The 22,925-nt window shown below is 37.2% G+C and overlaps 1 protein-coding gene across 3 annotated transcripts in view; it reads left to right on the top strand.

Annotated features, from left to right (window-relative positions):
- Positions 1-22,925, top strand: part of PPP1R21 (protein phosphatase 1 regulatory subunit 21) — an 80,680-nt gene that overhangs the window by 24,525 nt on the left and 33,230 nt on the right. For all 3 annotated transcript variants that reach the window (XR_008379628.1, XM_053588916.1, XM_053588918.1), the window contains exons 8-16: positions 449-501; positions 986-1,135; positions 5,722-5,823; positions 5,915-6,003; positions 7,319-7,455; positions 10,538-10,630; positions 15,255-15,382; positions 19,027-19,179; positions 22,306-22,398. Coding sequence is in view for 2 of the 3 variants with exons in the window: in XM_053588916.1 (XP_053444891.1) it covers positions 449-501; positions 986-1,135; positions 5,722-5,823; positions 5,915-6,003; positions 7,319-7,455; positions 10,538-10,630; positions 15,255-15,382; positions 19,027-19,179; positions 22,306-22,398 (998 nt within the window). In the remaining variant the exon portion in view is untranslated. The remainder of the gene's footprint in view (positions 1-448; positions 502-985; positions 1,136-5,721; positions 5,824-5,914; positions 6,004-7,318; positions 7,456-10,537; positions 10,631-15,254; positions 15,383-19,026; positions 19,180-22,305; positions 22,399-22,925) is intronic.

Genomic DNA, 22,925 nt, shown 5'->3' on the forward strand with positions numbered 1-22,925 from the left:
ATCCCAGGAGAGTTAGGGTTGAGTCATTAGGATCAGCAGTGGTAGACAATGATAGATTTTCAAGTATCATCGTGTTGGGAAAATAGTGGTATTTTTGGATGATCAGTGTAGCAGTCGTGTACAGGGTTGTTTTAGGAGGGAGAATGACTGAACACAGCAAGAACAGAACAAGCCTTCTCAATAATCCTTATAGTCCCTAAGAAACAAAAAATTATTTCTTAGAAATGGAAACAAAGGATTTGTTTGTTTTTCTAATCCTGAAGCTGAAAAAAAATTAGAAGTTTAACTTCATCTTGAGAAATCACTGATTCTATGTAAATTCCATTAGTATCCTATACTGTGATCACTTTAAATTCTTATGTGAAGCTGATTTTACTGCAGAGCATTAGTTAAGCTGTTTTCTATAAATGCAAGATGAGATATAATGTACATTATTTTTGTTTTGTAGAATATAGTCAGTATAATGCTCTGAACGTTCCACTCCACAATCGGAGACACCAGGTAAATGATGAAGTATATGTTTTTATTTTTAGCCATGTGTATACCAAGCTTTCCAGAAAGAAGGATTAGTTGTTTGGGCATCTATTTAGTGTACTGAATCATAGCATTTAATTTTTGCTTTACTTTCTCTACATTTTTTCAAAGTATTTGACTTTTCGTTGAATTTCTGAATAATAGTGATTTTTGCTGTCTTTTGTTTTATAACATTGGAACTAAATTATGGGGTGCATTAATTTTTTGAGCTATACTTCTAGGTTGGTAGACTTTGCACTTGAGTGGTCTAGGTTAAGTGGAGGTATATTTGTCCAAACTGGTGATTTTCCGATTTACTTAGATAGGAATATTAAGATTTAAGTGAGAGCAAATTATTTTAAGGAATAATCCCACTAAAATTCAAGTGTTTTCTGTAGAAACAAACCTAATAAAGTAGTTTTAGATTAATAATTTTATGGTTAACTTTAACTGTGTGCTTTTCATTTTAAAGCTCAAGATGAGAGATATTGCTGGGCAGGCCCTGACTTTTGTTCAAGATCTTGTGACAGCTCTTCTGAACTTTCATACTTACACAGAACAGAGGATTCAGATTTTTCCTATTGATTCTGCCATTGATACTATATCTCCATTGAATCAGAAGGTAAATTTAATTTAAATTAAAAAGTAGATTTTGTTTGCCCCAAGCAAAGTGGGAGACATTATTTATTTTCTGATCATAGCCAGGTACTGTGAAGGATGTGGAAAAAACCCAAAGTCATAGTTTTTACCCTCAAGATAAAATGTGGCAAAAGTAGCACCGTGCCTGTGGTTCAGTGAGTTGGGCGCTGGCCCCATATACCGAGGGTGGTGGGTTCAAACCTGGCCCCAGCCAAACTGCAACACCAAAAATAAATAGCTGAGCGTTGTGGCGGGATCCTGTAGTCCCAGCTACTTGGGAGGCTGAGGCAAGAGAATTGCCTAAGCCCAAGAGCTGGAGGTTGCTGTGGGCTGTGACGCCACAGCATTCTACTGAGGGTGACAAAGTAATTATTTTATTTAAAAAAATAAATAAAAAAACAATAAATAAACACTAGGAGTGTTGAATGACTTCAGCATGAGTGAATGGTATGGCCCGTAAATGATATGAGATCACCAGGGAGGGGAGTTTGCTGTTGGTAATGGCTGAGAAAGATTCTTCAGGGATGTAAATGGGCCTTGAAGAATGAGCAGGATGTGAATAAGAGGAAAGTAAAATGACGGAGCAGGAAAGCACAGGGAGTGTGGTGGATGGAGATGGGGATGGGGAAGGGGTAATAAACAAACTGCCTCTGCTGGAGTATGAAGTTGCTGGAGGAGAGGAACAAGAAGTAAGGTTGAAAAGAGAAAAAAGTGGTTCTAGATTCTGAAAGGCCCCTTGGGTAGGCCAAGGCATAGACCTTCACTTTGTTCATATGATTGAGGCCTTTGTAGCTTTTTGATCAGGGGGTGACATAATGAAAAGTGCCATCTTATTGTTGGAAAAGTTACTTGCTGGCATTTTTCTATGTTCCTTTTGTACTCACTGTGTAATTTTCATTACTGCACATACCTTAAATCAAAACAACCTGCGTGGTGTGGGTGACCTTTTCCCTTCCTGCTGGGTTGTGGAATGAGAGTCCAGCTGCTTATCTAGTTGAGCTGGGGGGCATTTTCAGGGATTGTGGGTTTAAATGTCGCTTCCTTCAGTCCATGTGCTTTTTAGAGGGCCTATTCTGCTCCTTTCCTTCCTATTTTCTCCTTAGCAAATTGTAAAAAAGGATTTAAGCTAGCTTGAAAAATTGTATTTAACTGAAAAGGGTAAAATAAATGTTAATGTATTACTTATGTATTGCTATGTAATAAATTACTTGAAAACTTAGTAGTTTAAAACAACAAACATTTACTATCTCTGCGGAGCCAGTTTCTGTGGCTCCAGAATTCAGGAGGTAATTTGCTGGGGGTTTCTGACACATAGTCCCTTATAAGGTTTCAGTCATGATGTTGCTGGGGCTGGGGATTTGCTTGCCAGGTGGCTCACTCACGTCAGTGGTGATTTAGTGCTGAGCACTGGCTTGGTTCTTTGTTTTTCATTGCCTGCACTTCCCCATAACACTCTTTAAGTGTTCTCAGGACATGTCCGCTAACTTCCCCCAAAGCAGTGATCTAAGAGAGCAAGGTGGAAGACATAGCCCAGGTAGTCACATACCATCACTTCTGCCATATTCTATTGGTCACACATACCAGCTTGGAGACAATGTAAGAGGATGGTGCACAAAGCCAAAAATATCAGAAGGTTGGCAATCACTGAAACCATCTTGGAAGCTGGCCCCCACAGTGGGGTGATTGAGGGAAATGTGCTCTGAGTGCCTCATAATGTTGTGTCTGAAATCAGTTGGGCCATTCTTCCTACTTAACCAGGCTCTTTTTCTCTGCTTGTTTTGTGCATCATGCAGTATTTCCAAGGTTTCAATAGTGTTTATGTCCATAGGTCCCTTGCATTCCTATTAGTGTAGCAAAGACTTGGACTCTGGAGTCAGACTTCTGGGGTTCCCAGTCCGGGCCTGCCATTTTCTAGTTATGCATGTATCTCCTTGGGGAATTTACTTAATCTCTCTGTGCTTCAGTTTCCTCATCTTTAAAAAGGGGGCTAGAACACTTACTCACAGTTACATGTGTGAAGATTAAATACGATAGTATATGTGAGCCACTGAGAACAGGGCCTGGCATGTATAAGCCCCTAGGAAAGCTTATCTCTCACCATCCTCATCATTATGCCTCACATGTTGGAAGCCCTCAGTAGGTGCCTGATTTTCTTAAATTTTGGTCTTACTCCACAAATCTCTTGAAGTTCATAAAAACTAAAATTTGGCCGGGCGTGGTGGCTCATACCTACAATCCTAGCACTCTGGGAGGCTGAGGCAGGTCAATCACTTGAGCTCAGGAGTTCAAGACGAGCCTGAGCAAGAGTGAGACTCTGTCTCTAAAAATAGCCAGGCATTGTAGCAGGCGCCTATAGTTCCAGCTACTCCGGAGGCTTAGGAGAATCACCCGAGTCCAAGAGTCTGAGGTTGCTGTGAGCTGTGATGCTACAGTACTCTACTGAGGGCAACAAAGTGAGGCTCTGTCTCCAAAAAGAAAAACAAACAAACCCTAAACTTTGGACCTTTCAAATGTTATTTCCCATACCATCACTATGGGAAAAAGCTTTCAGAAGACCTGGGTAAGGGAAAACAGTACTGTAATGTAGTTATTTTCTCTTTAATACTCCCTATGATATCGAAAAATATTTTCTACCCAAAAATACTAGTTCTTTGTCCATTATTGGAATTTTATTTCATATTATGCTCACATGGTGAGAGTCAAATGTGTTAATCTTAATTTGAGCACTTCATTACTTTGAAGAATTCACATATTTCTTAATATTTTACCTTTGGTGCTTTGCCCTATGAAAGGTCCTTTGTGATTTTTCTTTTTTTTATTTATTTATTTTTTTAATTAATTTATTTTTATTGTTAAATCACAGCTTGTGTACATTAAGATGCACTGTAGATGTGGCCCCACCCATTATCCTCCCTCCACCAAAACCTCCCCCCTCCCTTCCCCTTCCTTGGCCCTTTCCCCATAGTCTTGTGCTATACTTGGGTCATAGCCTTCATGTGAAAGCTATAATTTAGCTTCATAGTAGAGCTGAGTACATTGGATACTTTTTCTTCCATTCCTGAGATACTTTGCTAAGAAGAATATGTTCCAGCTCCATCCATGTAAACATGAAAGAGGGAAAGTCTCCATCTTTCTTTAAGGCTGCATAATATTTCATGGTATAAATTACCACAATTTGCTAGTCCATTCGTGGGTCGATGGGCACTTGGGCTTCTTCCATGACTTAGCAATTATGAATTGGGCTGCAATAAACATTCTGGTACAGATGTCTTTGTTATATTGTGACTTTTGGTCTTCTGGGTATAAACCTAGTAAAGGAATTACAGGATCGAATGGCAGGTCTATTTTTTAGGTCTCTAAGTATTCTCCAAACACCTTTGTGATTTTTCTAATAAGTCTTTAATACTAAAGGAAATTCAGAAACCGTTTGTTAAAAGATGACCATAATGTTTAAACTTGTTCATGGAATCATAAAGTAGACTTTTGGATCAGTGAGATTAAAGTTCATCTTATTTTGACAGTTCTAAAGATTAAAGCTCAAAGAGATTGAGTTTCTCAGGGCCATGTAGCTGTGTAGTTTGCAGTGGGGTCGTTTGAATAACATTTCTCCAAAATGAAATCTTACATTTCTATACTGAGAAATCAAAATTTGAGCTATTATGTAATACTTAAATAATAAAAATATTTCATAAAGGAAAATCACGTTTTTTGCTTCGTAATTGTCTAAATGCCTATGGATTTTTTTTTTTTTTTTTGTGGAGACAGAGTCTCACTGTACCGCCCTCGGGTAGAGTGCCGTGGTGTCACACAGCTCACAGCAACCTCTAACTCTTGGGCTTACGCGATTCTCTTGCCTCAGCCTCCCGAGCAGCTGGGACTACAGTCACCCGCCACAACGCCCGGCTATTTTTCTGTTGCAGTTTGGCCGGGGCTGGGTCCGAACCCGCCACCCTCGGCATATGGGGCCGGCACCCTACTCACTGAGCCACAGGCGCCGCCCTATGCCTATGGATTTTTAAAAATCTATTCTTTATACTGAATTAGTCCTTTGTAAATACTAAGGTATCAATGAAAGTTATAAACGTTTTCATGTCCTCATTTTGATGATAAATACATTCTTGGAATCTGTTAACCCTGAATACTATATACAATAACAGAAGAAGTTGTCATCAGTAGGCTTGTTTTTTGAACATGAGGTATGTAACACAAAAACCTGTGTCATATAGTCTGGATTTTCAAATCTTAAAAAACAAAACAAAACATTTTTTAAAATGACCCCTGGGGAGAAGCAGGTGCTCAGGGAAGCTGGCCTGTTAGTGCTGGGTTGTAATGTATTATCCCTTCACATTTCTCTGATCCTGTTTCATTATATCACCCCTTTTCTGGTTGCTCAGTTTGGAATGGTTTGAGGACTTAGGGGACTATTAGAGAGGAGCATCTGTGTAAAAGCCAAATTTCCAAGAAAAGTTTCTAAAAGAATTTAGATTTATAATTCAGCAGGTTGATTTAGAAATGTGTTGTTTGTTGTTTTCCAGTGATTTAATTCTTAATTCCTTCCTTCCTATTTAGTTCTCCCAGTACCTTCATGAAAATGCATCCTATGTCCGCCCTCTTGAGGAAGGAATGCTCCATTTATTTGAAAGTATTACTGAGGATACTGTGACTGTCCTGGTAATTTTCGTCCTTCTTTTAGTTCTGGAAACAGGGAGCTTCTCTTTGTTCAATAGCACTTTTAAACTTTGAAATTATTTTTCTTTTCCAGGAAACAACTGTGAAGTTGAAGACTTTTTCAGAGCATTTAACCTCCTACATATGTTTTCTTAGAAAGATTCTTCCTTATCAGTTAAAAAGGTACTTACGCCTGGAAACCAGGGAGCTTGGGGAATTGTGGATATAACTTGATCTGCTCTGGAATTAATAAAATAGGGATATGTGTCTCTTGTGATCAGATGATTTGGACTTTAGTGAAAAGGAAAAGCACAGTTGAACAGCATATTTCGTAAATTTAAGAAAATGGAATTGTAGGCTGTCAGCTATAGTTTTTCAGTAGTTTTACGCTGTGGTTACTATTACCTCTTTGCTATAAACATCTAGAGCAACAGTTCTCAACCTGCGACTCCTTTGTAACAATGAAAATAAGTTACAGCAGTAGGAAAGTTGAGAACCACTGATCTAGGTGGGAGTTATAATAGTCTACTTTTAGATCTATGATCTTTAGGTTTCTTTGAAATGATATATTCTTGTATTTATTATTAGTGACTTATTTAAGTTATAAACAAAAATCTTTAGCCACTGTAGCCCTTATAGGATATGTCATTTAATAATTTTTCATCTTTCTACCTAAAATATTTCTGGAAAGGCACAAGAAATAATATATGTTATGGGAAATTCGATAATATTGCTTATAAGGCTTTTTTTTGTTGAGACAGAATCTCACTGTGTCGCCTTCAGTAGAGTACTCTGGCGTCACAGCTCACAGCAACCTCAAACTCTTGGGCTTAAGTGATTCTCTTGCCTTAGCTTCCCAAGTAGGTGGGACTACAGGTGCCACCACAACGCCTGGCTATTTTTTGTTGCAGTTGTCATTATTGTTTAGCTGGCCGGGGCCAGGTTCAAACCCGCCAGCCTTGGTATATGTGGCTAGCAGCATAACCACTGTGCCACGGGCACTGAGCCCCCATGTAATTATTTTAAGTTGAAAATGATAAAATGTATTTTATGAATATTAAACATTTACTTTTAGATTTGAGCCTCTAGATTGTTCTTTCTACTCTCTTTGGCATTTGAAAAACTATATATTCAAAAAGGGATTTTAGTAATTATCTTTTTTAGTGTTAGTGGAAATAATACCAGTTCCTATGTAATTAATTTTCTTTAGGAATTTGGTCCATGAATTATTTTTGTGTAAATATTAAGGATTTTTAGTATTTGAAATATTTTAATGTTTTTGTGCTGCTTTTTCTTCCATTTAGTCTCTGGTACTCCATTGGCATTTAAAGCAAGCAGCATGTGTTTCATGATATAAAAAAGTGGAACCATATAAATGAGATCAAATTCCTTTATCTGCATGTCTCTCTTTGGATATCATTTGAGAATTAAGTGGTTTCTGATAGCTAACTGGAAATCATTCAGGATGCTCACTGCTTAAAAATCTGTCCACTCCTAGTTTAGAAGAAGAATGTGAATCTTCTCTTTGCACATCTGCATTGAGAGCCAGGAATCTAGAGTTGTCCCAGGACATGAAAAAGATGACAGCTGTGTTTGAGAAGCTGCAGACTTATATTGCTCTTCTCGCCTTGCCAAGTAAGTCTGTGGCTCATGGTTCAACTTGAAGGGCTGGAGCGTATAAGAAGCAAGAGTAGAGAGATGTTTTAGCTTAGTGGGGTTTCAAGTCAGAAAACCTCAGATTTAAATCCTTTAGCTGTTTATATGTTTATGATCTGTCAAAGCACTGTACCTTTCTGCAGTTTTGTTTTCCCATTTATTTTATTTTATTTTAAAGGCTTTTTATTTTTTTATTTATGGTTTTTGGCCGGGGCTGGGTTTGAACCCACCACCTCTGGCATATGGGATCGGTGCCCTACCCCTTTGAGCCACAGGCGCTGCCCTGTTTTCCCATTTATAAATAAGAGTTAAATATTATGATTAAAGTTAAGAAATAACTTAAAATATTAGTCATTGAATGTATATTAAATATTAACTTTTAATATTTAATTAATATTAATTTTTTCCCTTTCTCTTTTTCCTCTTTTTCAAAGGTGAAGGGATAAATCGTTAAGAATTTGTAGCAACTTTCCAACAAGTAGCATAGGGGACTTTTAGTAGTAAAAATGCCATTTGTTTCTCTTTGGCCTAACTTAAACAAAAGTATTTTCAAGTAACTGGACTGACATATAAAGGACATTTATACTGTGATTTTTGTTGTTGCTGTTTATTTTTTTAAACAGCTTTATTGTGATATAATTTACATACCATACTTACCAATTTAAGTATGGTATGTATCACTGCAGTTAAGTTTAGAGCATTTTTATCTCAAGAAGAAACCCCATAGCCTATAACTGTCACCTCCTATTTTCTCATTCCTCCCTCCCTCTCCCTTAGGTAACTACTAATCTACTTTCTGTCTACTTGCCTAGTCTGAATATTTCATATAAATAGAGTCATATAATGTACTTTTTTTCTGACCTTTTTTTAGCATAATGTTTTTAATGTTTCATACATATTATAGCATGTATTAGCACTTCATTGTTTTTAATTGCAGACAATGCTCTGTTTTACGGATGTACTACATTTTATTTATCCATTCATCAGGTAATGGACATTTGGTTTTTTTCCACGTTTGTTGCTCTGGCTCAGGCTGGTTTTGAACCCATGAGCTCAAGCTGTCTACCTGCCTCAGTCTCCCAGAGTGCTAGGATTACAGGCGTCAGCCACCATGTCCAGCCTCATGTTTTGGCCATTATGAATAATGATACCATAGATAAGAGTGTACCAGATTTTGTGTTGACATATCTTTTCATTTCTTTTAGTTTATACCTAGGAATAGAAATGCTGGGTCATATGGTAACTCTGTGCTTAACCATTTGAAGAACTGCTAGACTGTTTTCCAAATGCTATTGCATTTTACATTCCTACCAGCAGTATATGAGGATCCCAGTTCCTCCATATCCTCACCACCACTTACTATTGTCTGACTTTTTGATTGTAGCCATCCTAGTAGATATAAACTGGTATATCATTATTGTTTTGATTAGCATTTCTCTTATGGCTAATGATGTTGAACATCTCTTAATGTGCTTATTGGCCATTTGTATATTATCTTTGTAGAAATTTATATTGAGATCCTTTCTATATTCAACTGATTGCCTTTTTTCCCCCTATTATTTATTTTATTTATTTGTTTTTTTGCAGTTTTTTGGCTGGGGCTGGGTTTGACTCTGCCACCTCCAGCATATGGGGCCAGTGCCCTACTCCTTTGAGCCACAGGTGCCGCCCAACTGATTGCCTTTTTATTATAGAATTGTCAGAGTTCTTGATACAGATGCAAGTCCTTTATTGGATGCATGATTTACAACATTTTTTTCAAATTTGTGGGTTATCTGTCTTCTTTTTCAAATCCTGTGGAGCATAAAGTGTCCGCAGACAGAATCAATTAAATTTGGGCTCCTTACAGGTATAGTTAGACCTAGCGTATACCTCACAAGTATAATTTTTGAGGTCAGTATTTGAGGTTTGTTCTGACCCGAGGCGGGCTTCTCCTAGCTATTTCTTTTCCTGATTCTTTCTGATAAATCAGCTAGCCTACAGTTTAATTGTTATCTCTAGTGAATCTACCAACTTCCTCTTTTTTATTTATTTTGGATTAATATAAGGGCATGTATGATTAGGTTATATTTCTTTTTAATTGCTTTCATTGTATCTCCAAAATCAAAATCTGGCAAGGTCCTATTCCCTCCAAAGACTGTAGGGGAGAAAGAATTCTTTCTTACTGCCTCCAGCTTCTGTTGACTCCAGGTATTCCTTGGCTTATGGCAGCATAACTCCAATCCCTGACTCTGTCTTCATATCTTTTCCCTTGTGACTTTCCTCTAAATTTCTCTCTCCTTGTGTGAATGTCAGCCTTTGGATTTAAATGCTGTCCTTAATCCAGTATGACCACATCTTAACTTGATCACACTATAGAGATCCCGTTTCTAAATAAGGTCACACACATAGGTACTAGAGGTTAGAACTTCACATATCTTTTGAGGGGAGTACAATTCAACCTCTAACACTCCCCAAACTGATGCACAGAGTCAAGCAATCCCTAACAGGACAAGCATGGTGGCTCATGCCTACAATCCCAGTACCTTGGGAGGCTGAGACGAGAGGATCACTGAGGCCAAGAGTTTGACGCCAGCCTGAGCAACATAGCCAGACCCTATCTCTACAAAAAAATAAAAAAAATTAGGTGGGCATGGTAGTGTACACCTGTTAGTCCTCGCTACTCAGGAGGCTAATGTGGTAGGATCCCTTGAGCCCAGGAATTTGAGGTTCCAGTGAGTTATGATTGTACCACTGTACACAAGCCTGAGTGACAAAGATCCTGTATCTTAAATAAATAAGTAAAATTTACAAAAAAAAAAAAAAAAAGACATGAAGAACTAATGCTGCTTAGCAATTTAATTTTTATTCTCAACCATTAAAAATATTTGTGGACGTAGGAGATGCAAATCTGATATGTCCGTTTATCATCATTATATTGGAACATATTTGCAAAGATTTTTAAGAGCCATTACTTCCAACATATTACACGTAGTCTTCATTCTGTTTTCCTCCCCATAAAAGATATGGGAGCAGTCCACTTTTCAGGAAAGTGCTTAGGTTCGTGAATTTGGTTTCCTAGGTACGGAGCCAGATGGACTCCTTCGGACAAACTACAGTTCTGTCTTAACAAATGTTGGTGCTGCTCTGCATGGATTTCATGATGTCATGAAAGGTAAGCCTTGAAAAAGAATACAAATAAGCTTAAAACCTTCACCCCACTTTGTCAGATATTCTGGGATAACATTTAAACCAGTGCTGCCAAGGGTAATAGACCCAGGTAAAGACTTAGTGGAATTTGGATTACGTTGAAGCGCATAGCTCACTGCCTTCTACTTTTCCCATCTGCTTCATTTCTGAAGGTAAACAAGTGCTGAAGAGAAATCCTGTGCATAGTATTCTAGCCAAAAATACATTACAGTGACTTTAGCCAGGAATGCTATTCAGAGGCATTGCACAAAATATTTTGCGCTTGTCAGATGCCAAGTATGAAGGAATTGAGGGAACCAGGCTTTAAAGTCCTTGGAATAATTTTCCACCATCCTGTGCATTTTAATGTTTAAATGCCTGTTTTACATCCTATCTTATTCAACATACTCTTAAGAAATGAAGATCTGTTTTTAAACCTTGGACAGTTTTCTGTTGCCTTTGGGCTAAGAACATAGTCTGCTGTAGGGTAGAGGGAAATCGTTTAAAGAATTTCATATGCTTCTTTGCAGGTGATTCTTCCTCCTGACTAATCTAAAGCTTTATATTGCTTCTGGGCTTTGTCCTGTTTTTCCTTTTAGAGACTGTTAGGAGAGAGCAGGGCTATTGAAAATAGCCCAATTATCTAGATGATTTATTGTGGTCTCTTATTAAACACTTAATAACCAATTACTAACTTCACAGAAAATAATTTTTAAAAACATAAAACTATGTTGTAGAACATGTGTAAGAGGGGGATATTTAGGGCTCTTTTATAGATTGGCACATAGCCTGAGGCACTGGGGTTCATTTTTGGTCTCAGCCTCATTACCAAGTGCCACTTTACCATTTAATCTGGAGCGTGGGCCTTCTTGTGGCTTGTTTTTAATTATAACGAATTTTAAAAGTCATTGTACTTCTAGAGCTACCCTTGGTTTTAGAAATCACATTTTGGATAGGCTGTCTGAGTGACAGCTGACAATATTCACTTCAATTCCAATCTTGCAGAATTTAGTCTGGTTTATAGAAATTTACCAGAGGTGGTAAATTTTTCCTGTGCCACTTTCCATTTGAGGAGCTACGACTTAGCTGCAGTCCTCTATTCTAGAACTTTACTTACCTAAAACCATACCTTTAAAACTGCAAATACCTCTGTGACTGTAGGCTTTTTTTGTTTTTAAAATTTTCCTATGATGTAAAAATCCTCAAAGAAAGCATAGGAAAAACACTGGAAGATATTGGCCTGGGGAAAGACTTCATGAAGAAGGCTGCCATGGCAATTGCAACAACAACAAAAATAAACAAATGGGACTTCATTAAACTGAAAAGCTTCTGTACAGCTAAGGAGACAATAACCAAAGCAAAGAGACAACCTACACAATGGGAAAGGATATTTGCATATTTTCAATCAGACAAAAGCTTGATAACCAGGATCTATAGAGACCTCAAATTAATCCACATGAAAAAAGCCAACAATCCCATGTATCAATGGGCAAGAGACATGAATAGAACCTTCTCTAAAGATGACAGACGAATGGCTAACAAACACATGAAAAAATGTTCATCATCTCTATATATTAGAGAAATGCAAATCAAAACAACCCTGAGATATCATCTAACCCCAGTGAGAATGGCCCACATCACAAAATCTCAAAACTGCAGATGCTGGCGTGGATGTGGAGAGAAGGGAACACTTTTACACTGCTGGTGGGACTGCAAACTAGTACAACCTTTCTGGAAGGAAGTATGGAGAAACCTCAAAGCACTCAAGCTAGACCTCCCATTTGATCCTGCAATCCCATTACTGGGCATCTACCCAGAAGGGAAAAAAATCCTTTTATCATAAGGACACTTGTACTAGACTGTTTATTGCAGCGCAATTTACAATCGCCAAAATGTGGAAACAGCCTAAATGCCCACCAACCCAGGAATGGATTAACAAGCTGTGGTATATGTACACCATGGAATACTATTCAGCTATTAAAAAAAATGGAGACTTCACATCCTTCGTATTAACCTGGATGGAAGTGGAAGACATTATTCTTAGTGAAGCATCACAGGAATGGAGAAGCATGAATCCTGTGTACTCAATTTTGATATGAGGACAATTAATGACAATTAAGGTTATGGGGGGGAGGAAAAGCAGAAAGAGGGACGGAGGGAGGGGGGTGGGGCCTTGGTGTGTGTCACACTTTATGGGGGCAAGACATGATTGCAAGAGGGACTTTACCTAACAATTCCAATCAGTGTAAACTGGCTTATTGTACCCTCAATGAATCCCCAACAATAAAAAAAAAATAAAAAAACACAAAATTTTAAACCTTAAAAAAAAAAAAAAAAAATTTCCTATGATGGACAGTGCCTGTGGCTCAAAGGAGTAGGGCACCGGGCCCATATGCCGGATGTGGCAGGTTCAAACCCAGCCCTTGCAAGAAAAAAAAAAATCTTCCTATGCTGAAACATGTTGACCATTCGTAATCAAAAATTCAAAATCTGGGCTCCGCGCCCGTAGCACAGTGTTTACTGTGTCAGCCACATATACCAAGACTGGTGGGTTCGAACCAGGCCTGAGCCTGCTGAACAACAATGACAACTGCAACAAAAAATAGCCAGGCATTGTGGTGGGCGCCTGTAGTCCCAGCTACTTGGGAGGCTGAGGCAAGAGAATCGCTTAAGCCCAAAAGTTTGAGGTTGCTGTGAGCTGTGACGCTGCAGCACTCTACCAAGGGCAGCATAGTGAGACACTGTCTCAAAAACAAAACTAACAAAAAAACCAACTTTGTTTTATACACAAAATTATTAAAAATATTGTATAAAATTGCCTTTGGGCTACATATATAAGATATATGTGAAACATAAGTGAATTTCATGTTTAAGCTTGAGTTCCTTCCCTAAGATATCTCATTATGTGAATGCAATACGCAAAACTGGATGAAGGGTATAGACAAACTCCCTGTAACTTTTCTACCACTCTAAAACTATCCTAAGTTGAAAGTATAGGTATATAAATGTATAAAAATAGGGGGAAGTATATATATGTTAATTAAATAATTCTCTAGTTTTAAAATTTTAGTAAAAATAATCTCATTCATAGGATATAGTAATTTTGACTGAAAATATCATGATCATATCAGGTTAAATCTCACATACCATTTCTTTTTTTTTTTTTTTTTTTGTAGAGACAGAGTCTCACTTTATCGCTCTGTAGAGTGCCATGATGTCACACGGCTCACAGCAACCTCCAGCTCTTGGGCTTATGTGATTCTCTTGCCTCAGCCTCCTGAGCAGCTGGGACTACAGGCGCCCACCACAACGCCCAGTTTTTTTTTTGTTGCAGTTTGGCTGGGGCCGGGTTTAAACCCACCACCCTCGGTATATGGGGCCGGCGCCCTACTCTCTGAGCCACAGGCGCCGTCCCACTCACATACCACTTCTTTTCAAATAGTCTTAGTTGACCCTTTAATTATCTGTTGGCTAAAATCAACTTTCTTGATTGCGAATAAATGAAATTCTCTGCATACACACCTGCTATAAAAGTTAATTTCCACGTTTTAACGTCCACTTTTAGCTTTGTTGGTAGTAATAATTAGTGTTGTCTGCTGGGCATGGTGGCTCACACCTGTAATCCCAGCACTTGGGAGGCTGAGGCAGGTGGATTACCTGAGCTCATAGGTTCGAGGCCAGCCTGAGCCAGAGCGAGATCCCATCTCTAGAAAAATAGCCAGGCATTATGGTGGGCACCTGTAGTCCCAGCTGTTTGGGAGGCTGAGGCAAGAGGATCACTTGAACCTATGAGTTTCAGGTTACTATGAGCGAAGGCACTCTACCAAGTGAGAATCTGTCTCAAAAAAAAAAAAAAAAAAATTAGTGTTCTCTAACTGAAATATTCTAAAAAACCCAAAGAAGAATGTATTATAAATACTTCATATTCAAAAATAAAATTATACTTTCTTGTAAATCAACATTGTTTTCATAATTTTTCCCTTTTCCCTTGTTTCTGGGACAAAATTATTATATCTCTAAGAGACCCAGAAAACTGCAAAGCTTATCTTTTTCTCCAATTTCACCTACTAGAATTTCTTTTAATTTTTTAAAATTTATGCCTCTTCTATGCCTTTATTGTAATATTCTTAGACTGAAGGCTGTAGCACAGGAAGCCAGATGCTTGAGTATCCAGTCCAATAAGGATTTGGGGACATCGTGCCTATGTTTTCATGTCCTGTTGCAATCTCTTGGGTTGTGTGTCTAAGTACAAGACAATTTCTCATTAGTGTTTGCTAGACTATCAAAGCATTTGTTTTTAACTGGTAAATATTGGTCAGACTCACCCAATGTTAAAAATAAGGGCTAGTACTCAGATGAGAAAGAATTGAACTTAAAAACTGGTGGTTATAGTAAAGCTAGCCATGGCGGTGTTAAGGAATCCTCACTTCTCTGCCTTTTTCCTTTTTTTTTCTTTTTCATGTGGATTTGTGACAGTCCTGATCCTTGGGACTTTCTTTGTCAAATTTACTTTATACGTCTATAAGAGTAGGTTATGAAAAGTGAACCAGCTAGTCATCTGTATGCTACTTGTATATAGATAATGAATTTTCATTTAATTGCTTTTATAGATATTTCTAAACATTATAGTCAAAAAGCTACAATAGAGCATGAACTTCCAACAGCAACACAGAAGCTGATAACAACTAATGACTGTATCCTCTCATCAGTAGTGGCATTAACAAATGCAGCAGGAAAGGTAATTATTCTCTATCTTCTGTTGATGTTAAGTTTAATTCTTAAATATGTTCCTTTTTCTTTTCTTTTCCTTTTTTGAATGAGATAGGAAAATTGATCTGTTAAAGGATTTTGGAATACAAGCCTTTTTTATAAAATTAAGTTGTTTTCTTTTCCTCTTCTCTTCCTTACCTAAAACAATATGGGCTGGCGCAGTGGCTCACATTTGTAATCCCAGCATTTTGGGAGGCCAGGAGTTCAAGGTTACATTGAGCTATGATCACACCACTACACTATAGCCTGGATGACAGAATGAGACCGTGTCTCTAAAATAAAATAAAATAAAATAAAATAAAATAAAATAAAATAAAATAATGTGATAGTGACTGTTCAGCATCATTGAATGAATAGATCACTGTTGTTTTAATGCAATGTTGGGTAATACTGAAGATTCTAGTAGTCTGAGAATATAGCCTTTTATATGTCAAGGGTCTGTTATATAGAAGATAAGGAAAATACAGGGAAAAAACCCACTAATATAACTTCTGTTAACATTTTAGATTTTTAAGGCTGGGCGTCATGGCTCATGCCTCTAATCCTAGCACTCTGGGAGGCTGAGGCAGATGGATTGCCTGAGCTCAGGGGTTCAAGACCAGACTGAGCCGGAGTGAGACCCTGTCTCTAAAAATAGCCAGGTGTTGTGGTGGGTGTTTGTAGTCCCAGCTTCTTGGGAGGCTGAGGTAAGAGAATCACTTGAGCCCTACTGTTTGAGGTTGCTAGAAGCTATGATGCCATGGCACTCTGCCGAAGGTGACAAAGTAAGACTCTGTCTCAAAAAAAAAAAAAATTTTTTTTTTTTTCCTTTGGTGACAGTTGTGATAATGTTACCTCTGTGGTTTTGTATCTTAGCAAGTACTTTAAAGTGACTTCAGTGTGTGTCTTTTCATTGAACCCTTAGTCATAGTTAATGATCATTTTGATCATTAAGGACTTAATTCTTATTAATAACTGACCAGAGTACAGTTTCTTTAAAAATCCTTTGATCATGGACATTCTAGTTTCAGTAGAAGTCCTATTCTCAGAGTACATGTTCATGTGGCTGTCATTAACACTGTTAACAATTAAGGTTTCTCTGAGAACTTCCCATGTGTGTGAAACCATAAGAATTATATTCAGGGCATTGCGCCTGTAGCTCAGTGAGTAGGGCGCCAGCCCCACACACCGAGGCTGGTAGGTTCGAGCCCAATCCGGGTCTGCTAAAAAAATACAACAATGACAACTGCAACCAAAAAATAGCCGGGTGTTGTGGCGGGCGCCTATAGTCCCAGCCATTTGGGAGGCTGAGGCAAGAGAATTGCTTACGCCCAAGAGTTGGAGGTTGCTATGAGCTGTAATGCAATGGCACTCTACTGAGGGCAACATAGTGAGACTCTGTTAAAAAAAAGAATTCAGAACTGTCTTAGCCCATTATTTCAGCAGACTCAACATAATTCCTCAAGAGAATGTTAATTTTTCTATCTGTATTTATATACCATTCTTCTTCTGGTAAGTAATCTGTAATGGAATAAATTTTCTTTAACTGGTTTGAATGAATCAAATATGATCCTAGATCATGTTAGACATTCAGTGTTATTTTTTCTGAACTTGGAGTGGTCTTTGTGACCATTTGTTATGTGGGGCCATAATTGTAATGTGGTATCTTTAGATTCTATGACTCACAGATCTGTGACTGCGAGTCCCTAACAAGAAGACTGGCCTACTACCTCCTCCTTTATCTTCTTCATGTAGGGCAGTGTTTTTCAACTTTTTTTAATCTCACAGCACACTTGAACCTATAGTTAAACTTCTACTGCACACTTAAATTATGTTGACACACACAGAAAAGGAGTTAGGCTCGGCACCTGTAGTAGCTCAGCTGCTAGGGTGCTGGCCACGTACACCAGGGCTGGCGGGTTCAAACCCGGTACAGGCCTGCCAAACAACAATGACAACGACAACAAAAAAATAGCTGGGCATTGTGGCGGTCACATGTAGTCTTAGCTACTTGGGAGGCTGAGGCAAGAGAATGTTTAAGCCCAAGAGTTTGAGATTGCTGTGAGCTGTGATGGTACAGCACTTTACTGCGTGACATAGTAAAACTCTGTCTCAGAAAAAAAACAAGGAGTTAAAAAAATACACACTGTGTTTTGAACTTCTTTTGAGAATAATTTAATTAGTGCTCTTTTAAAATTTTTGTGGCATACCTAAGATCCTTTCATGGCACACTGGTTGAAAATTACTGACCTAGGGCATGCCAGGAGCTTTCTGAAAATAATCTTAACTTTGATTCAATTAAAAAAATTCTAGAAAAAGAGAATGTTGGCATTTTATAGGAGTCTCTACATTGGTTGCTTTTTATGAGAACTCTGAAATATGAAATGCTTATATAGTTCATAATTTATTTTAGCTTTGCTTTGCCCGAAACCTTAGTGTTGTTTCAAGGAAAGGTTCTGATCTTCACTCTGGAACTTTTACAATTGATTTTTCTTTTTTTTTTACGATTGATTTTCAACTAAAATAAGTGTTTGAATTAATATAGTTGGTATCAGATTAATACTAATGTGGTTAGACTAAACTAGATTTTATAGTTTATAACTTTTTTAAAAACCCAGTGGGAAAGTGTAGTATATGCCTATAAAATGTAGAAATATTAGAAAGAGGAAAGAAAATAAATTTCACCATACACTACCATGACCTAAATTTAAACACTGGATGTATTCATGTCTTCCCAAGGACCATACATGGATAGCTCAAGATTTTGGGAATGCTCATTTTATTGAATACTACCTAACTTAGAATTTTATTTGACATAATAAAACATTAATGAAAAATATAATCTTTTAAACCATTAGTGATTAATGGCTAATTTTTGAGCAGTTTTTGCCAAGGTAGAATACTCTGTTTCATAAGTCACTTTTTAAGAATTTATCAAGATAGAACATTCTTTAATGTATCTAAGACTATAATTTTTCTAGCTAAAACATTTAGATAGACATTTTCACTTAGATCATTTCATATAGCACTGTAGATTAAAAATCATGGTTCAGAAAGTTATAGTCATGGATGTTTGTGGCTGCTTCTATATATTTAACAAATGTTAAATCTGTAAATGACCGTCTACTGAATTTTTTGGTCTTTTTTCCTATTATATTTGTAATTCTCAAGTTGAGATTTACAGAATTAAATTTAAGTAGAGATTACATATTCAAGATGCTATCTCATGTCTTCTGTTAAAGTATGAAATATTCAAAGTTAAAATACAAATGGAATATAGAAACCCAAACATGGATATTTTGAGAGCAGTGACAGAAACTAGTGAGGTAAACAGCTCATGAAAGTCATCTACAGAATAAATCAAAAGCAGTCTTGGTTTTCAGGAAGAGTAGATACTGTCTGGAGTAGGACATGTCAGAAGTTTGTTCTCAATATTTATACTGGTATCTTCTTTTTATTATAAATCATTGCCTAGGTATTCTCTTCAAATAAATAAATGTGACCTTTTGGACAGGTGTTAAAAATTTATTTCCTTTCTTAGCATCTTTAAACTTTGCTCCAAAAGCTATTAGATACATATTTTAGATATATTATTGGAAAACAAAATCTATCTTCTTGTCACACTTTGTTTAGATTGCATCTTTCTATAGCAACAGTGTGGACTACTTCATTGATTCACTGAGCTATGGGCCTAAAGCAGCGAGTGGATTCATTAGTCCTCTTTCAGCTGAATGCATGCTACAGTACAAGAAGAAAGCTGCTGCTTATATGAAGTCTTTGAGAAAGGTTTGTGAACTGCTTTTAACGTTTAAATCAGAGGAAAAAATCAGGAATCATTCCAGAGAACAGCAAGAGTTTTTCCATAGTTCAGATTATTTAGACTTTATACAGTTTTGTTGTATAGGTGGTTAGTGGGGACCCATGGGATATTGGGGGATCTTTGGGGAAGAGGAAGTGACAGAGACCCAGACTTTGCCTGAAAGAAGCTTTGCCTGCATTTGTAGGCCATGTTGGACTCATGTCCCAAGTACTTGGAGTAAGGTAGCCCAGCATAACTTATTGGCATAAGTATCTAACTCTAGAAACTCTTAAACCCAAACAGAAAAAATAACGACTTATAATTTTTTTCTGAACATAATATGTGGTCATTACAAAATTTAGAAGATACAGTAGAACATTAAGAAGAAAATTATGGAGGCCAGGCATAGTGGCTCACACCTGTAATCCTAGCACTCTGGGAGGCCGAGGTAGGTGGATTGCCTGAGCTCACGGGTTTGAGACCAGCCTGAGCTAGAGCGGAACCTCATTTCTAAAAATAGCCAGGCGTTGTGATGGGCGCCTGTAGTTCCCTGCTGGGGAGGCTGAGGCAAGAGAATAGCTGGAGCCCAAGAATTTGAGGTTGCTGTGAGCTGTGACACCACGGTACTCTACCAAGGGTGACAAAGTGAGACTCTGTCTCAAAAAAAAATAAAAAATGAAGAAGAAAAAAATTATGGTTACTCCAAATCCCACCATCCAGAAATAGCTACTTGTTTTTTCTTTTAAGAGTCCATCAGTTGGGCGGCGCCTGTGGCTCAAGGAGTAGGGCGCCGGTCCCAGATGCCGGAGGTGGCGGGTTCAAACCCAGCCCCGGCCAAAAAAAAAAAAAAAAAAGAGTCCATCAGTAAGCCAGAATCTACTTTTTGTTCGAAAACAGTATATCAGTATCCAAAAGAAATTTTAATGTATATGCAAGTGGACACACACAAAATGTATTTACGTACTTCACTGTTTTAGGATCTTTTCTTCTTGTAATGCACTGTGGATATGTTTCTATATATGAAAAACTATATGTATAATGTAAATTATCATCATTAATGCCTTCATAGCTTTTCATTCTATAAACATACAATAATTTAATTAACTCATTAATTGCTGGTGGAGTGTCTATTTTTCAATGTTGTATACACTACTACAGTGAGTATTCTCACACAGGTGACTTTGTGCATTTTGCTTTTTCTCTTCATTTAAAAAATTTTAACTATACAATGTATAAACATGTTCTTATATTACATTAGAACGTTACAGGTAAATTATAATCCTTAATTTCAGTTCCTTTTCAGAGATAACTGTAACCTTGCAGGTTCTTCCAGCATTTATATACATCTAAAACTATAAACAATATGGAACTTCTTCCTTTCTTCCTCTCTCTCTCCACCCCTGCAATGCATGTTTCATTGTGCAGTTTGCTTTATTTTGTTTATGTTTTAAAGATCTGTGTATATCATTACATGTTGTACCTGATATATTCTTTTTAAATGTCATTAAATACTAGAATATCCATGGTTCAGTTGGGTTTCCCTTAATTGAAGGGCATTTCAATTGATTCCAGTTTTTTACTGTTGTAATAATACTGCAGTTGATAGCCTTGTAAATGTCTCCTTAGGCACATGGGTAGAAGTCAAATGTTCTGGGCCTTGGGGCTTATACATTTTAAGTTTTAATAGTCACTGCCAAATTGACCTTCAGAGCGGCCACTCCTAGCAATTGCCCAGATACTCCGTGTAATGTATAAGGTTACCTGTCTCCCTCTATGCATCTAATTGTTTTAATTATATCTTCAAGATTAAGTCCCTAAAATGGATTACTGAGTCAAAGTCTGGAAGTATTTCAAATTTTGGCACTTTTTTTCGGTATATACTTCAAAAAGGTTACCAGCAATAGAAATATAAATTTATTTGTTAATCTTAGAGTGGAGAGGCTTCTGACTAAATTTTAATTTGCAAGTCTTTACTTACTAATGAGGTGGAACTTTTTTTTTCATAATTATCATTTGTAGTCTATAAATTCTCTATGCAGTTCTTTTATTTATTTTAAAATACATGTTCCTAATTAGAGTTGAAAGAGCTCTCTCTATAATAAGTATTTTAATCCTGTGTTTATGTAGGAAGTATTTTCCCTCAGTTTGCTACAGTATGTTTTCAGAATAGAAGTTTTGATTAGTGTATCATCAAACAGGTCTTTTTCTTTAGGGTAGTCATTCTCAGCCAGGGGCACTTTACAGTGTTATAGAAATATACAACTGTATTTTCTTGCAATATTTTTATAGTCTAAATTTTTGGGTTTAAATCTTTAATTCATCTGGAATTTATTCTGATATAAAATGTCACAGAAAAATCTAAACAGTTATTTTTCTAAATAACTGGTTTGTCCTTGTATCATTTTCCAGTCCATCCTTTCGCCATTCAATTAGAAATGTAGTATTTGTCACATAATAAATTTTTGTATATGCTTTTGTCTGCTTCTGGATTTTTCTATTCTATTCATCTGTCTGTTTTGGCATAAGTCTGTCTGGTTTTAGTTAATGTAGCTTATATAGATGCTACTTGACTTACAATGGGGTTTTGTCTTGATAAACCCAGTGTAAGTTCAAAATATTATAAGTCAGAAATGCATTTAATATACCTACCAAACATAATAGCTTAGCCTAGCCCACCTTAAATCTGCTCAGAACATTTACATTAGCCTACACTTAGGCAGAATCATCTAACACGAAGCGTATTTTATAGTAAAGTGCTGAATATCTCATGTAACTTAATTGAATACCGTACTGAAAGTGAAAACCAGAATGGTTGTATGGCTCCTTGACGTATGGTTTCTATTGAATGTGTATTGCTTTTTGTAAAGTTGAAAACTTTATGTTGAACCAGGGGAAGTCCAGGATATCTGTATTTGGTGTGACAAATTCTCCTTCATTATTTGTCTTTCAGAAACTTATTTTTCTTTTTATATGCATCAAAAGAAATAGTCTGTGTTGTTATACATCTGAATTTTTTTTAATCACAAGTCATTTAGCATCTTATTTGTATATGTAGGATGTGGAGTAGGGTAACACTAATTTTCTTTTAATTCCTAAGAGGCTTTTTTCCATAGCCCCTTCTGGAGTCTGTGCCTTATGAAGAAGCACTGGCAAATCGCCGGATCCTTCTCAGCTCTACCGAAAGCCGTGAAGGCCTTGCACAACAGGTATGACACTTGGAAATCATGAAACTTGTTAAAGAACAGAAATGTTAAATCCCCTGGAGAAGGTTTTTAAGCTATTGCGGAATTAAAAAATCTTCATAAATAAACAGGTAAACTGTTTGATACATACTAAAAAGTGCGATAGGCATAATTTGTAATATAAAAAAGTGTGGTTGACGTGGTGCCTGTGGCTCAAAGGAGTAGGGCGCCAGCCCCATAGGCCGGAGGTGGTGGGTTCAAACCTGGCCCCAGCCAAAAATTGCAACAAAAAAAAAAAAAGGCTAGTTACTCTAAGTTATTTTGATTCCACGGATACTGTAATTGGCACTAAAGTAGTATCTACACACTTTGGCCAGGATGATTAATTCTCTCTTTAGTCACTATATTTCAATGTCTTAAATACAAAGGCAGGCTGAGTGGTGCAGTGGTTCACACTGAGAGTGCTGGAGTGTGAACCACTGTAGCACTCTGAGAGGCCAGAGTGGGTGGGTTACTTGCACACAGGAGTTTGAGACCAGCCTGAGCAAGAG

The sequence above is a fragment of the Nycticebus coucang genome, chromosome 4 (genome assembly GCF_027406575.1).
Source record: "Nycticebus coucang isolate mNycCou1 chromosome 4, mNycCou1.pri, whole genome shotgun sequence".
NCBI classification, from domain to species: domain Eukaryota; kingdom Metazoa; phylum Chordata; class Mammalia; order Primates; family Lorisidae; genus Nycticebus; species Nycticebus coucang.